The sequence below is a fragment of the Antennarius striatus genome, chromosome 17, assembly GCF_040054535.1.
Source record: "Antennarius striatus isolate MH-2024 chromosome 17, ASM4005453v1, whole genome shotgun sequence".
Lineage (NCBI taxonomy): Eukaryota > Metazoa > Chordata > Actinopteri > Lophiiformes > Antennariidae > Antennarius > Antennarius striatus.
Window position 1 is genome coordinate 6,029,297 of NC_090792.1, and position 22,593 is coordinate 6,051,889.

The window sequence follows — 22,593 nt, forward strand, 5'->3', positions numbered from 1 at the left end:
CCCTCCATCTTTCTCTGAGCTTATAGGGAAGCTTCATGACGAAGAGTTTCATGTTTGATGACATGTTGATTTCATGAGAGTATCTCATGTCCTCCATTACATTACTGCAAATCCTCAAAAATATTGTAAAGGCTTGTAATGCTTTTGAGTCCTCTGCTTTCACTGAAGGCCATTCTAGTGCTTTCCTCATGTAAGCTGAGCTGATTTTGAACTCATCTCCATACTGCTCCTGCAACAAAGATCTTGCTCTTTCATAACCTTTATCTGGGTTCAACTCCTAACAAGATCTCTGGGGAGGCCAGTAGTATACTGATCAAGGAAGTACAGCCTATCTGCACTACTATCAGTCTTGCGTTCAACTATGTGTTCAAAAGCTCTGATGAATGGCCTAAAGAGCAAAACATCACCATTGAATATTGGGACTTGTCTTTGAGGGAGATTGTGTTGTTTCATTAGAGTGGTTGTCCAATCAGTTTGACGTTGCAGGATGTCCACTAAACCTTCATGACTCAGACTGTTCTGTGATGTCACTACTGGTTGGTCAGAGGCTGATGCTTGAAGTGGAACAGCACTAGGGTTGAGAGGACTGGATGTCTGAGCTGAGCTGGTTCAGCTTTCTACACTCACTCTCTGCATAGGGATAAGTTGAAAGTGAACACCTTCCTTCTGGCAAACATGTGGAGTTTGCAACATTGAAGGGCCTTTGCTAATCCCGTCTTCACTTGGTAGGGTTTCAGCTGGGGGCTTACCTGGTTCTGGCTGCTGATCAGTAATGGACCCAGCTGTTAATTTGATCACCACAGACCCTTGTCTCTCAGCGGCCCTGAGAACTGCCAGCTTGGATGCTGAGGCCGCTAGCTGCATTTCCAGTTCCAAGGCTTCACGTTTCTCCTGCAGTGCTTGTATTTCTTTATTTATGTCACGTTTCTCCTGCAGTGCTTGTATTTCTTTATTCATTTCATGCTGTACTTTCATATGCTGCCACCTTGGTCATGATGGCTGCTCTTTCCGCTTCTGCCAACACCCTTGTGGATGTAACAGAGCTTACTTTGGACTTACGACTAGAAACTTGTGACACGCTGTTTTCAGGGCAAACCTCAGGCTCGGATTCCTCATCACACTTGAGTTCCTCAGCAGCTGTCTCAGGAGCAACTTCCTTCTGAGTTTCAGATTGGGAGGCCCCACGTAGCCACTCATGCACAAAAGAAAGAAAACAGTTAATATCAGCCCATTTGGGTTCGGCCCATTCAAAATCATCCTTAATTGCTTCCTCTTCTGTCAAAACTTAATGATAGGCTTCATGTATAGTTTTAAAGTCATCAAACAGTTGTTTAAACTTAAGAAGATTTTCTTTGACTTCTTGCACACATGTTGCATCCTCCATGAGTTCTACCATTATATTCTTCCTTCTAGTTATATGTGCCAATTTTCCTTGTCTGGAAAGTCTGAGTTTAGTTGCACGTGCAGTACGTTCCCTCTCTTCCATTTCTGTGTTTTTGTATGAGACCATGCTTTCCCCCTCTTCACTGCTCTTTGTTTCATCTGACATACTTGTATTTTAACTGTTACTGTATTGATTATCCAAACAATCCACTCCTATAGTAGACTCTTGATATTTCAACAGATCCACAGTATAATCCACTCCAATAGCATATTTCCTTAATTCCTTTCCAATATCAAAGCATGCTTTTGAAATTCATAGAGGGAGTACATCACCCCAAACATTGCAGCCATGTGCTGATCCATCCATCCAGCTCTTCATATCCAGTCCAGTGTTGGGTCCTTGAGTTCTTTACTTCCTTGTGGAATGGAGTCCTTTCTTTGTTTGTTGAAAGCAGTTCTTCTTTTCTTGATGGCAAAAGTCTTTGACTTGTGTAATGGTTATTTCTTGGGCCTATTGATAACCATTGGTGGCCGAGCAAAAATGTCTGACTCTCTAGCAGTCCAAAATGATCCAAGTTCCACAAAGTTTTGTAGCAAAAAATAAACCAAGATTTATTACAAACTAAAATTAATACAAAAGCCCAGAAGATCAAATGTTAAATTCAAATAAGGATTTTTACTGATCAAGTTAAATTTTACAAAGGAGGAGCAGTCTAATCTAAAGCTTGGAGGTTATGCATTGAGTGTCAAAGACTGTGTCTTCCTGCTCCGGCCATGCCCTCCAGGTAGGATGACTGGACCTTTATGCTCCAGTCCGGCCACTAGATGGTGGTGAATCTGGGATATGGCTCAAACAGAACATATATGAGTTAATGCAAACAAACATTCATTTTGGCTCCTACATATAGATCCGGACCAGATTGAGATATGTTATCCATTACCATCTGGAGGTAGAAGACCACCTGCAGTGCTTATAAAATCCCAGAATCGTAGACACAAAATTGCTCATCTGAAACAAGACTTCAAACTGAAAGGAAAAAAATGTCTTCATTAATGAGAATATCACTAAAAAGAATGCTGATATCGCTAAAAAAGCTCGACAACTGAAGAAGAATGGGCTGATCGACAACACCTAGACAAACAAATGCAGGATCTTCATCAAAACAAAGGGGCTCTCTCCAGACCAGATGAAAACAATGGTGATCAGGACTGCAGAAGAGTTGGTGAAATACAAGCAATAAAGACAAACAAGAGTTGTTACTTCACCAAAGATCAGTATAACAGAGTCACTTCAATAGTGGGAGCTCTACACCAATTTTGGACACAACAAGTATTAAATGGAACAGTTGAAAAAACCAATATTGTCAATGTCAGAAACATGGATTAATGGCAAAAACATCCATCCATCCATTCTCTTCCGCTTATCCGGGGTCGGGTCGCGGGGGCAGCAGCTTAAGCAGGGAAGCCCAGACTTCCCTCTCCCTAGTCACTTCGTCCAGCTCCTCCGGGAGAATCCCAAGGCGTTCCCAGGCCAGCCGGGAGACATAGTCTCTCCAGCGTGTCCTGGGTCGTTCCCGGGGCCTCCTCCCGGTAGGACGTGCCCGGAACACCTCACCATGGAGGCGTCCAGGAGGCATCCTAACCAGATGCCCGAGCCACCTCATCTGGCTCCTCTCGATGCGGAGGAGCAGCGGCTCGACTCTGAGTCCCTCCCAGATGACCGAACTCCTCACCCCATCTCTAAGGGAGAGCGCGGACACCCTGCGGAGGAAATCCATTTCGGCCGCTTGTATCCGGGATCTCGTTCTTTCGGTCACGACCCATAGCTCGTGACCATAGGTGAGGGCAGGAACGTAGATCGACCGGTAAATCGAGAGCTTTGCCTTTCGGCTCAGCTCCTTCTTCACCACGACGGACCGATACAGAGTCCGCATCACTGCAGACGCTGCACCGATCCGCCTGTCGATCTCCCATTCCATTGTACCCTCACTCATGAATGAGACCCCAAGATACTTGAACTCCTCCACTTGGGGCAGGATCTCATCCCCAACCTGGAGAGGGCACTCCACCCTTTTCCGACTGAGAACCATGGTCTCAGATTTGGAGGTGCTGATTCTCATCCCAACCGCTTCACACTCGGCTGCGAACCGTTCCAGTGAGAGTTGGAGATCACGGCTTGATGAAGCCAATAGCACCACGTCGTCTGCAAAAAGCAGAGACGCGATACTGAGGCCACAAAACCGGACACCCTCAACGCCATGGCTGCGCCTAGAAATTCTGTCCATAAAAGTTATGAACAGAATTGGTGACAAAGGGCAGCCTTGGAGGAGTCCAACCCTCACTGGAAACGAATCCGACTTACTGCCGGCAATGCGGACCAAACTCTGACATTGGTCGTACAGGGACCGAACAGCCCTTATCAAGGGGTCCGGTACCCCATACTCCCGAAGCACCCCCCACAGAACCCCCCGAGGAACACGGTCGAACGCCTTCTCCAAGTCCACAAAACACATGTAGACTGGTTGGGCGAACTCCCATGCCCCCTCAAGGACCCTGCGGAGGGTGTAGAGCTGGTCCACTGTTCCACGGCCAGGACGAAAACCACACTGCTCCTCCTGAATCCGAGATTCGACTTCCCGACGGACCCTCCTCTCCAGAACCCTTGAATTGACCTTACCAGGGAGGCTGAGGAGTGTGATGCCCCTGTAGTTGGAGCACACCCTCCTGTCCCCCTTCTTAAAAAGGGGGACCACCACCCCAGTCTGCCAATCCAGAGGCACTGTCCCCGAAGTCCACGCGATGTTGCAGAGGCATGTCAACCAGGACAGCCCCACAACATCCAGAGCCTTTAGGAACTCCGGGCGGATCTCATCCACCCCCGGGGCCCTGCCACCGAGGAGCTTTTTAACTACCTCGGTGACCTCAACCCCAGAGATAGGAGAGCCCGCCTCAGAGAACCCAGACTCTGCTTCCTCATGGGAAGGCTTGTCTGCGGGATTGAGGAGGTCTTCGAAGTATTCTCCCCACCGAGTCACAACGTCCCGAGTTGAGGTCAGCAGTTCCCCATCCCCACTATATACAGTGTGGATGCTGCGCTGCTTCCCCCTCCTGAGACGCCTGATGGTGGACCAGAATTTCTTCGAAGCCATCTTGAAGTCGTCCTCCAAGGCCTCACCGAACTCCTCCCACGCCTGGGTTTTTGCCTCAGCAACCACCAAAGCCGCATTCCGCTTGGCCAGCCGGTACCTATCAGCTGCTTCAGGAGTCCCATAGGGCAAAAAGGTGTGATAGGACTCCTTCTTCAGCTTGACGGCATCCCTTACCGCTGATGTCCACCAACGGGTTCTGGGGTTGCCGCCACGACAGGCACCGACCACCTTACGGCCGCAGCTGGGGTTGGCCGCCTCGTCAATGGAGGCGCGGAACATGGTCCACTCAGACTCAATGTCCCCCGCCTCCCCCGGAACGTGAGTGAAGTTCTGCCGGAGGTGGGAGTTGAAACTCCTTCTGAAAGGGAATTCCGCCAGGTGTTCCCAGCAGACCCTCACAATACGTTTGGTTCTGCCAGGTCGGACCGGCATCTTCCCCCACCATCGGAGCCAACACACCACCAGGTGGTGATCGGTTGACAGCTCCGCCCCTCTCTTCACCCGAGTGTCCAAGACATGTGGCCGCAAGTCCGATGACACGACCACAAAGTCGATCATCGAACTGCGGCCTAGGGTGTCCTGGTGCCAAGTGCACATATCGACACCCTTATGTCTGAACATGGTGTTCGTTATGGACAGTCCATGACAAGCACAGAAGTCCAATAACTGAACACCACTCGGGTTCTGATCGGGGGGGGCGTTCCTCCCAATCACACCCTTCCAGGTCTCACTGTCATTGCCCACGTGAGCATTGAAGTCCCCCAGCAGAACAATCGAGTCCCCAGTAGGAGCGCTCTCCAGCACCCCCTCCAAGGACTCCAAAAAGGGTGGGTACTCTGAACTGCTGTTTGGTGCATACGCACAAACAACAGTCAGGACCCGGCCCCCCACCCGAAGGCGAAGGGAGGCTACCCTCTCGTCCACTGGGGTGAACCCCAATGTATAGGCGCCAAGCCGAGGGGCTATAAGTATACCCACACCTGCTCGGCGTCTCTCACCATGGACAACTCCAGAGAGAGTCCAACCCCTCTGGAGAGGACTGGTATCAGAGCCCAAGCCGTGTGTGGAGGTGAGCCCGACTATATCTAATCGGAACTTCTCAACTTCACACATCAGCTCAGGCTCCTTCCCTGCCAGAGGGGTGACATTCCACGTCCCAAGAGCCAGCTTCTGTAGCCGGGGATCGGATCGCCAAGGTCCCTGCCTTTGGCCACCGCCCAGCTCACAATGCACCCGACCCCTATGGCCCCTCCCACAGGTGGTGAGCCCATGGGAAGAGGGACCCACGTTGTCCTTTTGGGCTGCGCCCGACCGGGCCCCATGGGTGCAGGCCCGGCCACCAGGCGATCACCTTTGAGCCCCACCTCCAGGCCTGGCTCCAGAGGGGAGCCCCGGTGACCCGCATCCGGGCAAGGGAAAACGTGTTTCAATGTTTTTCAGCATCATATGGGGTCTTTGAGCAGTACTTTGTCTGGTCCCTCACCAAGGACCTGTTTGCCATGGGTGACCCTACCAGGGGCAGAAAGCCCCAGACAACTTAGCTCCTAGGATCATTGGGACACACAAACCGCTCCACCACGATAAGGTGACCACTCAAGGAAGGGATGGCAAAAACAAAAAAATGAATTTCTGATAACATGGGATAACAATAAGTTTGAGACCTTAAAGAGCATGTTGATATACTTGTAAAAACACCATCTGCTGAAAGAGGTGAATATGATCATTATATTCTTGCTGAGAACACTGGCAAGGTCAACTTCTTATTTTGACCATCTAAGATGTTAACAAACCTTGCTGTTTCTCGGAAGAATGTAAACATGATTATGCTCTAGGTTAAAAGGCTAATATCTGGAAGTGGATAAGAGTGAACATTTGTCAAAATACAATGAATGAAATGGTTGAAAACATGTAATATCTGAGTTTGTTGATTACATATTCTGATGAGAGAGATGTTTGTTGTTTCCTCAGGACGGGAATTTCAAAAGCCTTATCCGTCAAGCTTCTATCCGTCAGCCCTTTTTTTTTTGGATGTTGTTGATGTTGTAAATGTTGATGAAGGTGTGTAGTCTGTTACATTAACATGTCCGAAAAAACTAAACTAAACTAAACTAAAACTATTACCACATGTTTGTCAGTGGTTCTCTGCTCTCTGCCTTCTGCTTTATCTTTTCACAAATATATTTAACGTTTCACATATTTTATGTCTTTCCATGTTGTCCCATAGCAATCAAAAAGCCTACGTTGAGCAGCGCTGGAAAGACGTGCGAGTTGGAGACTTTGTCCGTCTGTCCTGCAATGAAATCATCCCAGCTGACATGCTGTTGCTGCATTCTTCTGACCCTCATGGGGTTTGTTATATTGAGACCGCTAACCTGGATGGAGAGACCAACCTGAAACAGAGACAGGTGGTTTTAGATCTACCAATGCAGGTAATAATAGTAATAGATAAGTAGATTGCCATGTTCAATATGAAAACAAACCTGAATCTGTTTGCCCTTCTATAGAATTCATGAACATTGGCTTGTGTCTCTCTGTATATGAAGGCTGCATTCAGTGAAGGAGTGCAACCTAATGTCAAGTGGTATTGTCCAATAAACTGTCTTCAATCAAATGTCTTTAACCCATTTTAAACATGTCCAGTTGATTCTGTTTTGCTCTTCATTATTATCCAATACTTTTACCTGGTCAAATATTTGCTTAAACTTTTGTGTTGTTTTGCCTCAAATGAATTTATCCTGAGAAGAGACTGCACCAACAGGGAAAGAGAAATGCTGGATAGAAGTTTGGATAACTCTTCACTGGAAGAGTTGCAAACAGTCAATGTCCATGCTTCATTAAGCAATGCAGTGTCTGATGTCAACGGAAAGTTGCCTACGTGGTATCAGCTTCTAAAACGACCACAGTGGTGCAGGATGTTCCATGTTTTAAGATATTAAATTTAGGACTTCAACAGAATTGCCATGAAGAATGCATCTTCATAACAACTGGGACAAAATGAGCAGTTCTTAATTCTTTCATCGATATGAATGAATTCTTAAAAATAACCGTGTTGTGGTAACTGTGCACTTTTGTATGAATATCTTAAGGTCTCAATTAAATGTGTGTGTGTGTGTGTGTGTGTGTGTGTGTGTGTGTGTGTGTGTGTGTGTGTGTGTGTGTGTGTGTGTGTGTGTGTGTGTGTACTTGTCTTCCAGGGAGGGGATATGACTCTTGAGAGCTTCCATAGTCGTATTGAGTGTGAGAACCCCAACAATGACTTGAACAGGTTCAGAGGGTACATGTGAGTTCCGTTCCATCTAAACACATCAGTCTATGCATAGTTGTGCTACCATAAGGTCACCCCATGGAATCAGTGTCACCGTCTTTGTGTCACACTCGCATATATAGGAGCAAGTTTGGCTAGGAAATTATGATTAACAATTATCAAAATAATAATGAATCTTAGTTTAATGTGATTAATATTAATATAAATTTAATTGACTACACCACTTGGTTAGGCAGTACAGCAAATTTTATTCCAAACAAAACAATGATTAAAAGTTAATAAAATAAATTGTTACATAATAAGCAAGACACCATTATTATTAAAATTCATTTCAATTTTTGAGGCACCTTCCTGGAAACCAGGAACAAAACCAAATACCTTATTTCCCATAAGTTTTTAGGAGTTTTTAGTCTAATTAATCTAAAACACAACATTTAAATTAGTTAATACATAACCTGTTCACTTTAGGCTGTCATTTTTGGACAGTAACAATCAGTAAAACATATGCGACATGCATATATTTCAACACCGCATGTGCTCATGTTATTGTACCGTTTTTGTGATGTGAAAGGATTTTATTAAATATTGTAACTCAAATATCAGATATAATATTAAATATTTGTTAAATATAGTCACAAAAATAATTGTAACGCCTCAAACAATTAGATTATCTTTTTTAATCAACAACTAATTACATATTCAAAAGAATAGACATCTCTCTTTCTGTCTCTCTTTCTCTAAAAAAATGATTTTTTTTAAATATCCTGCAGCTCTACAGTACTTCGTAATGGTGACAGAATTACACTTATTACTGTAATTTTACTGGCCTTTTTTTCTACGAAGATGGCAAGGTTGGGTTTTTTTTCATGTCTCATTTTATTTTTTTTAATGTTGTTGTGGTGTGAAAAAAAAATATTGACACAGCTCAGCTCTTGGCTCCCATAAAACATTGCAGTAACGCCTACTATAACTTACCTCTACTCAGATGTAGTTTGTTATCTTCTGAATAGTCATTCAAAGCTTGACCACTTTGATCATACATGTGAATGTCGGTTGACAGGGAGCATCCTAATGGTGTCCGTGTGGGGCTGCATAACAGGAACCTCCTGCTGAGGAGCTGCACCATCCGCAACACTGAGACTGTAGTGGGCATCGTCGTTTATGCAGGTAAGAGCAGAGATTTTTTTTCTCCAAATGATTTGACTGAAAAATGTTTATTGGAACCTCAGGAGATTTTGTAGAAAGATGGTCGCCAATTACATCTAATCTGATGTAAATCACAATGAAAACATTTCTTTGACCTTTTCATCTTGAACTGCAGATTACTAACTTTAATAATTAATAATCTGTAATTACTAAAAATCCATTACACACAAGGTTCCAGCAGTCATTCAATTTCATGGTACAAATTTAATGGATGATAATGATGGAAAGTGATTCCTTGTGATAGAAGAGTTTCAGCTAAAATGAAAGGAAAGGTGTACAAAACTGTGGTGAGACCAGCGATGTTGTTTGGTCTAGAGACAGTGTCACTGAAGAAAAGACAGGAGACAGAGCTGGAGGTAGCAGAGATGAAGATGCTGAGGTTCTCTCTGGGAGTGACCAGGAAGGATAGGATCAGGAATGAGTACATCAGAGGGACAGCACATGTTAGAGGTTTTGGAGATAAAGTCAGAGAGGCCAGACTGAGATGGTTTGGACATGTCCAGAGGAGAGATAGTGAATATATTGGTAGAAGGATGCTGAGTTTTGAACTGCCAGGCAGGAGGCCTAGAGGAAGACCAAAGAGGAGGTTTATGGATGTAATGAGGGAGGACATGAAGGTAGTTGGTGTGAGAGAAGAGGATTCAAAGGACAGGGCTAGATGGAGGAAATTGATTCGCTGTGGCGACCCCTGAAGGGAAAGGCCGAAAGGAAAAGAAGAAGAAGATAATGATGGAAAGTGAAGCCTCCATAGACTTTAGGTTCAGTCTGTCTGCAAATTTTAGAGGGTTCAAATTGTCAGGGAGGCCCCACCTAATGTGGCTCAAGTCACTCAAAGCTTTTCAGTACTCTTGGTATCAATCTTACAGGGCAGTTGTGATTTTTACAAGCCGGGTTCAGCCTATTAATGCAGACTTTGTAGTGTAAGTTTGAGACAGATCAGCACTTTGGCTTGGCTGAGGGACATGCAAAAAATGTCCATGAAGGCAACCTTCAATTGAGTTCAGTTCAATTCAATTCAATTCAATACAATTTAGTTCAATTAATTACAATTCAGGTCAGCTCAGTTTAATTCAATTCAGTTCATTTCAATATTCCATTCAAATCAATTTTCAATTAAATCCCGTTATATTTGAATCATAACAGAAAGGTATCTCAAAGTACTTTCCAGCTAGAGCAGGACAAAACATGCTGCTATAGAAGCTGACTTGTCCCATATGAGAAAACACTCTGGCAATGGAGGCAAGACAAAACTTCCTTTTAACAGGCTGACACCTTAAGCAGAATCCAAGGCTCATTTTAGGCAGACAAATGTCTTGACCATGCGGGGAGAGAAAGAGAGAGAGAGTCAGAGTCAATCAGTGGCAGAGAGAAAAAGAAATAGACAGAGAAATTACAAAAAAACAAAAACAGATAGAAAGACAGAGACGGACTGAAAGAACAGCCAAGAGCCAAATCAACTGGACTTGTAGAAAGTTCCTTGACAATGTTTCAGAAATGAAGGCGCTTCTTCAGAACTGAAGAATAAGAAACTCCAATGAGACTAGTGAGAGCTGCAGGACAGGAGATAGTAAAACTGCAGATGAAGTAAAACTGTCTCCTGTTGTCGCTATCTCTCTAACTCATACCCACACTGACTCTCACTTATTCTCTGCAAAATGCCGAAAGGAAAAGGAAAATCGGAGGATACTAAAGACCAGACGGTCTCTATGAAAGAATTAAAGAGTGAGTTACAGAGCAACTTTGATAAGTTAAGGAGTGACTTTGATAAGTTAAGGAGTGACTTTGATAAAAAGTTGGAAGAAAAGCTAAAACCGGTGCTAGACGCCTTGGAAGAAATGAACGTCAAAATGAAGAAAGTGCAGAAAGACATGGAGGAAAAAGACCAAAGAACTGTTGTCTTGGGACAGGGACAACAAAGAATGGAGGATTTGGAACAAAGCATTCGTATAAATGATGTGATAATCACTAGAATCCAAATCAAGCCGAGTAATTACAAAAATGCTGTGGATAGCGCTGACATCGAATCTCTGGAGCAACAAGTGAGTTCTCAAGTGAGGGATCTGGAGATAACTATGGATCCGGACCAGATTGAGACTGATGAAATTCAACAATCGTAAACACAAAATTGCTCTTCTGAAACAAGGCTTCAAACTGAAAGGAAAAAATGTCTACATTAATGAGAATATCACTAAAAAGAATGCTGATATCGCTAAAAAAGCTCAACAACTGAAGAAGAATGGTTTGATCGACAACACCTGGACAAACAACTGCAGGATCTTCATCAAAACAAAAGGGCTTTCTCCAGACCAGATGAAAACAGTGGTGATCAGGAGTGTAGAGGAGTTGGTGAATTACGAACAATAAAGACGGACAAGAATTGTTACTACACCAAAGATCTGTACAACAGAGTCACTTCAATATTGGGATCTCTACAATTTTGGAAACATCAAGTATTACATGGAACAGTTGAAAAAAAAAAATCAACATCATCAACGTCAGAAACATGGACTAATGAACAAAATAAAACAAAAAAATTCATGTATCTGTGATAACATGGGATAACATTAACTTGGAGACTTTAAAGAGCATGTTGATATCTTTTGACAATATAATAGCATGTAAAACTGTTAAAGTGTCTGCAACAAACTGGTTAATTATTGTATAAACACTGTTTGCTGAAAGAAGTGAATATTATCATTATATTCTTGTGGAGAACACTGGCAAGGCCAACTTCTTGATTTGACTATCCATGATGTTAACAAACCTTGTGTTCCTAGGAAGAATATAAACATGGTTATACCCAAGGGTAAAAGGCTAATATCTGGAAGTGGATAAGGGTATGAACGTCTGTCAAAATTCAATGTATGAGCTAGTTGTAAACTTTTAATGTCTGAGTTTGCTGATTACACATTCTGATGAGAGAGATATTTGTTGATTCTGGGTGACGGGAATTTCACAAGCCTATTGGCTTTTATCCGTCTGCCCTTTTTTTCCAGATGTTGATGTTGTGAATGTGATGAAGGTGTGAAGTCTGCTATATTAACATGTCCGAAAAAAATAAACAAAATAAATAAGTGCTATGATGCTGTTGATTGGCCTCTCTTTGGTGTTTGAACAAGGAATGACCTCATCACTGTGGTCACTCTGTACAAGTATTTAAATAAGTGGTCCATTTGCTCGTGTCACAAACCACCACCTTATGCAATTGGTGTTATCATTCACATTTAGATTGAAACGTGTTGCATTACTCGTTACATTAACAGGCACATAAAGAGCCATTGTGGTGTTTCATTTCATAGACTTCCGTGTCGAGAAAAATAATATATGTCCTTTGTGTCTGTTCTTAGAACGATTTGTGTGACAAAAGGAGTCAGGTGAGCAGACTGAGTACTGGCCGACCTGATCTGTCTGTATGAAGTGTTTCAATATATCAGTACTGTATTATGTTAGCAGCCGGAGTGGCCCCTTTAAGAAGGTAGTCATGTGATCGAGGCAAGCATCTTGACAAGCACGGCGAGTGATTCACAGACAGATGTGGAGGAGAGAATCCCCTCATTTTAAAAGAAAACATTCGTTCAGAATCAGATTAGAAATAAAACAGAAATAATGTGAGTTCTGTAATCTTTCTGTGTGACCTGGTACCGATTGACATACGCACTTGAACCGGTCCATGACCCGGAGGTTGAGGATCACTGTTCTAGACTGCTGTGGTAATTTTTTTTTAACTTAAACCAAGATGTAAGGAGGAGCGCAAATGCAGAACACATTGAATCCTACTTTTTCCACCTCCCAGCCTGCCTCTGTTTTCATGCATCATTTCTGATGTAATAACATTGGTGTTAGTAGTGGGTCTGTGGATGTAAAGGGTGTCTGTGGTCTTCTCTTCTCTTGCTGTATAACCTAGGTCATGAGACTAAAGCCATGATGAACAACAGTGGGCCAAGGTATAAGCGTAGCCAGCTAGAGAAGCACTTGAACACGGACGTCCTGTGGTGTGTGCTTCTCCTCATCGTCATGTGTCTGACTACCTCTATAGGTGACCGATAACGCACACACTTCTCACAAACAGCTGTGAATATCAATGTCATTCTTAAAAGTTTAGACCGATATTTTCATCAAAACCAACTTGACCATGCAAAGAAAAGGAAAGAGGATAAAGGATAAATCCACGTCCAGCGGAAATCTAAATGTGCTGTCACTGATGTGATGCTCTGGTGTTTCTAAGGTCATGGTCTCTGGCTGAGGAACCTCAAAGACCCTCTCTTTGAGACTGATGGGGAACTGTCTCCTGCCCTAGCTGCTTTCTATGTCTTCTGGACTATGATCATTGTGTTGCAGGTATAGTGTTAACCTGGTCTGACCAGAACCCCCAGCTCAATTGACAATTGGTTACAGATAGGTCACTTTTAATAAGTACCAGAACCAGTTTCAATATAGTAAAACTATTAAATATCTGTATTGATAAAGGAAACTCCTCATATTTATATTTTTAAGTGAATAATATACATGTAGTCCACGTATTTATTAATTTCCAGTCACAATGATCTGGTTCACCATTGTAATGAATCTCACAGCAAGTTAATGACTGACAGACTGAAACAGCTAATGACGAAGAAAACCTGATCAGATTTACTCAGTGGTTTTCTCCTTGATTGTAGTGTTTTCATTTTTTTTATCAGGATGGCATAATTGAGTAACTGGACTTCAGTGTATAATTCAACACATACTACATGTATGTTACATATTAGAAGATCTGCATAAAACATGACATGGAACTGAGTTAGTCATGAAGTGTTATCATTGGTTCATATTCAATTTTCCATTTCAATAAATGCAATGAATTTCATAATGACCACATTCCTACCCAACAGGTGCTGATCCCTATATCTCTGTACGTGTCCATTGAGATTGTGAAACTGGGTCAGATCTACTTCATCCACAACGACTTGTCCCTGTATAACGAGCAGCTGGACTCCAGAATCCAGTGCCGGGCCTTGAACATCACTGAAGACCTGGGTCAGATACAGTTCTTGTTCTCTGATAAGACAGGAACCCTGACAGAAAACAAAATGGTGTTCCGACGCTGTAGCATCTTTGGAATTGAATATCCTCATGACGAAAACGGTAAGAACTCCCAGCTGACTGATTGATGTCATTTTACTTGACTGGAGACATGTTGGGGCATTGAGAAGTCTCCTTCAGATGGACTGTGCTTCTGTGGCATCTAGAATAGTCTCATATGATCAACACGATCTAGCATTGACCCAGTGACCCTCAAAGTCATACAGTGGTGGCAGAGGCTGTCATGTGTAAGCATCCCATCAGTCGTTAGCATTCACATGAATATTCAGTCACTAATGGATCAGCCGCTGGGCTTGTAGACGTGGCTACATTAGCACATGTCCCATATCAAAGGGATTAGATGGTTTCAAAGTCTTATTTGGACATTTTTTTTCTGCACGGACTTGTTTTCTGATCTTAACTGCACTAGTGCCTTTGACATGATGTTGACATTAATCCTGGGGGCAGGAAATGGGGACAGAGAGTCAGGGGAAGACATTCAGGGGGCAGGGGCAAAAAGGAAAATACAGATTACACACAACACACAACTTCACACCACCCTGCAATTTAATACAGTACTGCAGTTTGCATGAAAATTGATAAATATCTTTAAAAAAATATTGTTTTGTGAGCAAAGGATAGTTTAGATTCTGACCTGTTACAGATGTTAGAGTGTGTGTGTGTGTGTGTGTGTGTGTGTGTGTGTGTGTGTGCGTGCGTGCGTGCGTGCGTGCGTGTGTGTGTCAGCTCACAGACTGAAGGTGTATGAGGAGGAGCGGACTGAGGCAACCAGTCACTCTGTGACTCTGAGGTCGGGCTGCAGCCGTAAATCTCTGAGCTGTCGCTCTCTGAGCTGCAACCGCAGCTCAGTGTCACTGAACACACTCACTGCTGAGTCAGAGGAGGAGGAGGGTCGGCTGTCCAGTCACATCCAGCCCAGAACCAGCGCCTTCAGCAGCCGTGTGGTAGGGTGCACACATATATGCACTCACACACGTGCGATATGCTTACCAAATAACCTCAGAGAGTAACCGTCAAACAATTTACAGTAAATTCTGGACTATTAGCTGCTACTTATTTTTGCAGTTTCAACCCTGCAAATTTAACGATGATGCAGCTAATCTATAGCAATTGATCTGGCTGTTGAAGGAGAAAACAGAGCTGCCATAAGGTTGCCATCAATGAATTGATTGTGAGACATTGGAGACAGCAGCGTTGAAATACTACCGTGGTACAGACACTGTTTGGGGAAAAGCAGTAATGAAAAATTTTAAAATGTTTTCTGCATAAATGTCTTACGTTACAACATCTGTACACCTGCAGCTTATAGACAGGTGTGGCCGATATACTGTAAGAACAAAGTTATTTTCCTTTCAAATTTAGTTCGTGCGGCTTCTATTGAGGTGCGCTTAATAGTCTGGAAATCACGGTAAATTGAAAGCTACAAAATCAAATACAGACAGATACTAAAATACACATATTTAAAACTACATACAGTATAGTAATCCCTTGTTACTTATGGTTAATGCGTTCCAGGACCACCTGTGAAAAACAAAATTCTGCGATATATCGACAAACTATTTATTATTTACGGGTATTTAAACGTTTATGAACCCCCCCCATACGGATATTAAACCACCTTATATCCGTATTACCTTTTCCCACACTCTTATATACTGTTTAAAAAAATTTGTATTAAAGAAAAATTGCAGGAGTAGAAACGTAGTACACACACTGATGCTGTCAGCCAATAGCATGCGTGCACGGTATCACGTCACTACCTACCAAACATACGCGATGTAGTGAAGCAGCACATCTTGATTAAACGAGAGATTACTGTATACAATAATTCCGTGACTAACGAAGGATTACTGTATACAGTAATCCCGTGATTAACGAGGGATTACTGTATACAGTAATCCCTTGTTACTCGCAGTTAATGCGTTCCAGGACCACCCTGTGAAAACTAAATACTAAATTCTGCGATATAGCGACAAACTATTCATTTTATTATTCACGGTAATTTAAACGTTTATGAACCCGTCCCATAGGGGAAGGGTTAGGGCCGGCAGTGGCTCAGTGGTAGAGCAGGCTGTAGAGTGGGCCATCCAATGCTCCAAGATTGGCAGTGCGATTCCCGCTTCTTCCCATTGTGTGAGCTAACAGTGGGAAGTGTCAGCTCACCTCCGGACAACTGCCGAATTGCCCTGGAGTGAGGTGCCCTTGAGCAAGGCGCCGCCCCACTTACAAGCTGCTCATTTGGGGTGCATCAAAAAAGGAGCTACCCGCCACTCTACCTCCCAGTGCATGCCTACAGGCCCCCTTGTGTGTGGTTGTGTACTTTTCAAGGGCCTGTACACACAAACAAATATATATATATATATATATATATATATATATATATATATATACACACACTAGCGGGAACCTATGGAAATTCCACGATAAAACAATAATATCAGACTTCATACCAAACATATGAAAACAAATGTGTTGGTATTATAAACCAAGCAAACCCAACGTAGTCAAAAATCAACGTGGTGATGTAACGACTTTGTGTTGGCAAATCATGAATTGCGCTTGGCGGGCATTGCGAAGCCATAGATGAATGTTATCAGGCTAACTGGAGAAAGAAAGCTAACTAATCGTGCGATTGGGAAAGGAGCTAACATTTAAAGGAAAAGGCACCTGTTAAAAGAGCAAGTGGAAGACATTTTAGAGAAGTGATAGTTCTTTTAGCTGTCTAGATGAACAGAACTGTATGTATTTACTTAAAGACTGTGTTTGTCAGATGCCCAGGAGCATTTTTGACACTACATCGATTGCCCCATTCCAAACAGAAACCATAGCTGGACAGACTGTGCTAGCCAGCTAGTTTCAGATAGTTTCACTCAGAAATCGTTGCCGTTTTCTATGTCGTTCCTGCTGTTTGGACTTTCTGCTCAAAAACATGAAAATTGTTGGAACAGTTATGACACTCTAAAATTATGTTAACTGGGAAGTCTATGCTTAGTTAGTGATGGGCAGATGAAGCCCCATGAAGCATTGAACCTTTTCATCCTTATCGGTTCACTGCGGTCCGAAGCTTCATGAGGCTTCATTTGCTCTAGTAGAACATGTACCGGATGCTGAAATATCAGTTGGCATGAGTTTGAAGTGTGCGGCATTTTGCAGCAAGCCTGTGAATAAAAATGTCAGCATTTTAGTGATGGCAGTACACTGTTTTTTGTGTGTGTGTGTGTGTGTGTGTGTGTGTGTGTGTGTGTGTGTGTGTGTGTGTGTGTGTGTGTCTGTGTGTGTGTGTGTGTGTGTGTGTGTGTGTGTGTGTGTGTGTGTGTGTGTGTGTGTGTGCCAGCTCACAGACTGAAGGTGTATGAGGAGGAACGGAAGGCAACCAGTCACTGAAGGCAACCAGCCCATCCAGATTGATATCGGATGTCTCATTTGTAGTCTGAACAGCCCTATACCACATGATATCTGATCTTTGCGGGACGGATTGAAACCACTTTCAGGAGGTAGTTTCGTGTCGGGTATAGACAGATGTGTTTCAGTCTGAACAGCTCCGAACACTCAGATCGGATACGGCGGATTGTGACGTCATATCCCAAATGCGAGAGCAAGGCGCCAGAAAGGAGAGCGTTGCGCATTACAGTGTTGTAAAAAATGGAAGAAGAAGTTGACAGTGTCTGGTGTGTGTGAGATTTTCTCCACCGCAACCAGACAGTGATTCCGCCAATACATTAAAACTTCATGCTAGTCATCGTTGTTGTTGCCGCAGTTGCAATTACATGACGTCAGACATTGCGCACACTGAAAGACGCCTCCGCCCTGACGTTGTTGTTACGCATACCTGTCAGATGGGCCAATAATGCGGCTCAGTCTGAACAGCCAGAATGCATCTGGACACTTGTAAAACAGTCAGTCCTAAAAATCAGATATGGAAGGAAATCTGATATGCCTGCAGTCTGAACGCAGCCTAATATTGAACAACCTAATACCACACTCTTATAGACTTTTGTGTTTCACGGAAGTGCCCTGCCATGTACTGAAGCTTGTTCGCATCTTGAAGTGCGAACAAGCGAGTGATTACTGTGAATTAAATTACAATGAAATGTCACAACACTGCTAGTTCTGCTTTATACATACAATTACAGTATTCCACTGTCCTGATATCCTATGGAGCACCTTTGGGATGCAGTGAAACGATCGTGTGAATGTAACATTATTTTTACATTAGTTTAAGACAGGAAGACAGATGATAGCAAGAGGTAATTTCACATCTTTTCTCCAACGGTTTTGGGAACATCAACGCAACCAACCGTATACTCTTGCTTCTCTGTGTTCAGGCAAAGGAGGTGACACCCGATCCTGAGCTGGTGAAGAAGTTAAGCTGGCTTTGCTCTCCTGTGCTGCCTCCAAGTGACGTCTCCTCTGGGTGTCCATCCAGCCTGGAGCTCACCTACATCACTGACTTCTTCTTTGCTCTGGCTATCTGCAACAGTGTGGTGGTCTCATCGCCGAGCCAACCTCGACATGTGGTGAGGAGATTACAGAGACTCAGACATGGAGCAGAATCACTACAGCGTGGACAAACTTCAGCGAGAAGATGTACCTATGTTAGCATTTAAACAATAGAAAATAATATAGTTAAGAATCAATACTTTAAATGCATGTTTTATGTTAATCCCATATTATATCATTTATTTATTAACAATTTATAAACTTGAATGCAGTCTGAACTCCTTAGTAATTATTAGGTCAAAAAACACTGCAGGAGATGAGGCAAGCTACCTTCGTTAGTGCTCCTAAAACTCCCTTATCCAGCTTTACTTTAATTGTTTACGTTTTATTATATGTCTAGTACTTCTTGTCACTCATATTTAAGACAACTATACAGTATATTTCTCCCCATGAAATCCCACTAAAGTTTCCAAAATGGATCTTTGAAAACATGCTGAAATGAATCTCTTCCCTTTAGGTGCCTCAAACAAAAACACCTCTGAAGCTGATGCTTCAGCGCTTGAGCTTCTCTCCATTCTCAGCCCTCTCCCCTCCTCAAATCAAAGGCAGCCCCCGGAGCTTTGCCATCAGGCTGTTTTCCAGAGGGAAGACTGGCTCCTTTGCAGTATCCCCACCCCCCAACAGCACCACAAACAGTTCAGAGGCATGTCAAGACAGCAACCTGGACACCTCCAGCCTCAAACAGGAACTGGACTTGTCTATCGGAGAAGATGGAGGAGATGCTAGAATGATGAATGATGTCAGTGAGATGGATGATGACATGAAGGACTTAAAGACAAACACTGATGAAACTAGACAAGATATGGAGGACTTAACTGGAGCAGATTGTGAGAATGATGTTGATGATGAACTGCTGTATGAAGCAGAGAGTCCAGATGAGGCGGCGCTGGTTCATGCAGCCCACGCTTATCGCTGCACCCTGAGGGGACGGTCTGGAGAGAGCCTGGTGGTGGATCTTCCAGGAATCGGCTCTCTAGCTGTACAGCTGCTCCACGTACTTCCCTTTGACTCCAACAGGAAGAGGATGTCAGTGGTGGTCCGTCACCCGCTCTCAAGGCAAGTGGTGGTTTACACCAAGGGAGCTGATTCTGTCATCATGGACCTGAGTGAGACACCAAAAGGTAATTAATAGGTGAAACATACTCTAGGGTGCACAACCTGACTGCAGACTTGTGTCTCTTATAACTAAGGTTTTAAACAGCAATCAGAAGATTGTGTGTATGACTTGTCAGTTGGTTCGTGTTCAGAGCAAACTGAGGAGATCTACAGTCACATCAGAGAACAAACCCAAAGGCATTTAGACAGCTATGCCAGAGACGGACTTCGCACTCTCTGCATTGCTAAGAAGGTAACTAGCTTTGTACGTTATCATCACCATGTTCATGTGCATGTTTTATTCGTACTTACCCCTCAGATGGAGATATATACCCCCTATACCAACCACACATGTACATCAATAACTCATTTGGCTCTAGAGGAATAGACAGTGCAAGAAAGAAAACATTAAGTACTTGTCCACCCATAAACCTTTCAACTTACCTTTTATTATGTTCATTACAATTTGATTAATTGGTTTGTAATGTTTGTTGTTTTTTTGACATGATTCCAGTGTTGAAACAGAAAATATCTCAAATAAAATGGGTTGCAGCTGATCCACGGTAATTTTTACATATGCATGGCGTCCCTAAGGAAAAACTACTGATTTAGATGATGCATTGACCTTAACGAAAAATAACAACAGCAACAATAATGGTAATAGTCATATCAATTTAGTTAGGAGCTGTTGTGATACAAGCATAACCTTTGTTAACAGAATGAGCTCAACCTTTTGCAGAAGATGTATTATTATCATTATCACTATTAATAAAACAATATTTTCTTGTTATTATTCTTTATCTTATCATTATTATTATTATTATTATTATTATTATTATTATTACTACTACTACTACTACTACTACTATTATTTTTGTTTATTATTATTATTATTATTATTATTATTATTAATAATAATTATTATAATAATAACAGTAATAATAATAATAATAATAATAACATTGCTGTTGCACTTCTTATGTTGTTGTTGTTGTTGATTGGCCCTGAGTGAGGCGACCCATCAGTGTTAGTGCAGCCCAATAATGTGAGTGGTGGTTGTGGAGCAGGTTCTGGAGGAGGAGGAGTATGAGGTGTGGCTGAAGAGGCAGCTGCTGGCTGAGAGCAGCATTGAGAACAGAGAGGAACTGCTGCTGGACTCGGCGCTGAGGCTGGAGACCAACCTCACTCTCCTGGGTACGACAGCCAGCACATGGACCACTCACACATCAGGTGGGAATGGGGGTTCTCACTAAGTGCTTTGGTTGTTCAGGTACCACAGGGATTTTAGACAGACTGCAGGAGGAGGTCCCAGAAACCATTGAAGCATTGCAGAGGGCTGGGATTAAAGTCTGGGTCCTCACTGGAGACAAGAAGGAGACGGCCATCAACATCGCCTATGCCTGCAAACTGCTGCGTCCCAGTGACGAGCTACTGATGGCTAGCTGTGGGAGTAAGGTCAGTGGTTAATGCGTAGCAGCTTGCTTTTCTAGAACCCAGGCAATTGATAATCATTCTGAAGATGCCAGACACCAAGTTTTAAGTTGCTCACTGGGTGGACTGAAGATCCAGTAGCTAACCCATCAGGCCGGCTATCTTCATGATTTTAACATTTTAAAACATAGCTAAACTATGGGGGTGCAGTAGCGCAGTCCACAGGGACTTGGCTTGGAACCAGAGGGTGATGGACCACAAAGTATGGAGTGCGATCTGCTGCTGCCAGGGCGCTGCTACATGGCTGACCTTCACTGCAACATCTCTCTTCCATAATTACATGCTATGTGTGTGTGCGTGTTCGTGTGTGTGAGCACACTCTGGCCTCTGTGTGTTAAATATATACAGTGAAAAAAGAAGTAGCCCACTGAGGGATCAATAAGGTAACTGTCTTTTTCCTTAATCCATGTAAATACAATATACGTGCAGTTTATACATATAATATAAATAATGGCTGATGTTAGTGAAATGAAATGCAAAGTTGCATTATGATCTATTTATAACACATCAATAAATTGACTGCATTCCCTGACATAATTGCACAACTTGCAAGAGGGGGGGGTGCAGAAAAAAACTTATGGAAAACAAAGAATGTTAAGGTGAAGCTGCACAATGAGGAAGAGTTGAAGTGTATGCAGTGGAGGTTCAGAACAAGTGTAATGTAATTTTTAATGATAACAAAAGCAGTGAATAACGTGCTTTATGAAGTTGTTAGGGTAGCAAACTAAATGACGGTTTTTCATTTCATCAGGATATGTGTGCATCTTTACTCAAGGACCTGAAAGTGAAAGTACAGCGTGTTGAAGACAGTTTGGTTGAGGAGACTGCAGCAGGGCATCACGGGGAATCTTCTTCAGCATTCATTTTAGTCATCAATGGATCCACACTGGACTGGGCCCTTCAGAAGGACCTCAAGAGTGACTTCCTGGAGTTGAGCTGTAAATGCAAGGCAGTCATCTGCTGCAGATCCACTCCCCTGCAGAAGAGCCAAGTAGTTCGGTTGATCCGTGATGAGCTTGGCGTCATGACCCTGGCTGTGGGTAAGAACCCAGAGTTCCTCATGTGTTCATTGTTAGGAAGTAATAAAACCATTTAAAGAGTAAATGATTCAAAGCGCATGATCTGTGGCACAATGTGTGAGTGTGTGTGTGTGTGTGTGTGTGTGTGTGTGTGTGTGTGTGTGTGTGTGTGTGTGTGTGTGTGTGTGTGTGTGTGTGTGTGTGTGTGTGTGTGTGTGTGTGTGTCTTAACATGCAGCGTCCCCTTCCAGAAATATTCACAACATTTTCTGATCGGTGGAGCAAGAAGAAGAGAAAGAGGTTGATTTCTTTCTCATATCTGAGGCATCAGTCTTCAGGCCAGGCCAGGCAGTGACATTTGGCACTAAGATATTAATTATAGGCTGAAGTCATTAGTTTGTGTA

The 22,593-nt window shown here is 43.1% G+C and overlaps 1 protein-coding gene across 4 annotated transcripts in view; it reads left to right on the top strand.

Moving 5' to 3' along the window:
• Positions 1-22,593, top strand: part of atp10d (ATPase phospholipid transporting 10D) — a 51,359-nt gene that overhangs the window by 17,234 nt on the left and 11,532 nt on the right. For 2 of the 4 annotated variants that reach the window (XM_068339591.1, XM_068339594.1), the window contains 13 exons: positions 6,757-6,961; positions 7,727-7,812; positions 8,858-8,964; positions 12,908-13,039; positions 13,229-13,341; positions 13,875-14,127; positions 14,812-15,029; positions 18,411-18,602; positions 19,043-19,706; positions 19,818-19,933; positions 20,748-20,874; positions 20,951-21,135; positions 21,923-22,211. In XM_068339591.1, coding sequence (XP_068195692.1) covers positions 6,757-6,961; positions 7,727-7,812; positions 8,858-8,964; positions 12,908-13,039; positions 13,229-13,341; positions 13,875-14,127; positions 14,812-15,029; positions 18,411-18,602; positions 19,043-19,706; positions 19,818-19,933; positions 20,748-20,874; positions 20,951-21,135; positions 21,923-22,211 — 2,687 coding nt within the window. The remainder of the gene's footprint in view (positions 1-6,756; positions 6,962-7,726; positions 7,813-8,857; positions 8,965-12,907; positions 13,040-13,228; positions 13,342-13,874; positions 14,128-14,811; positions 15,030-18,410; positions 18,603-19,042; positions 19,707-19,817; positions 19,934-20,747; positions 20,875-20,950; positions 21,136-21,922; positions 22,212-22,593) is intronic. The other 2 variants (XM_068339592.1, XM_068339593.1) reach the window with 2 other exon arrangements.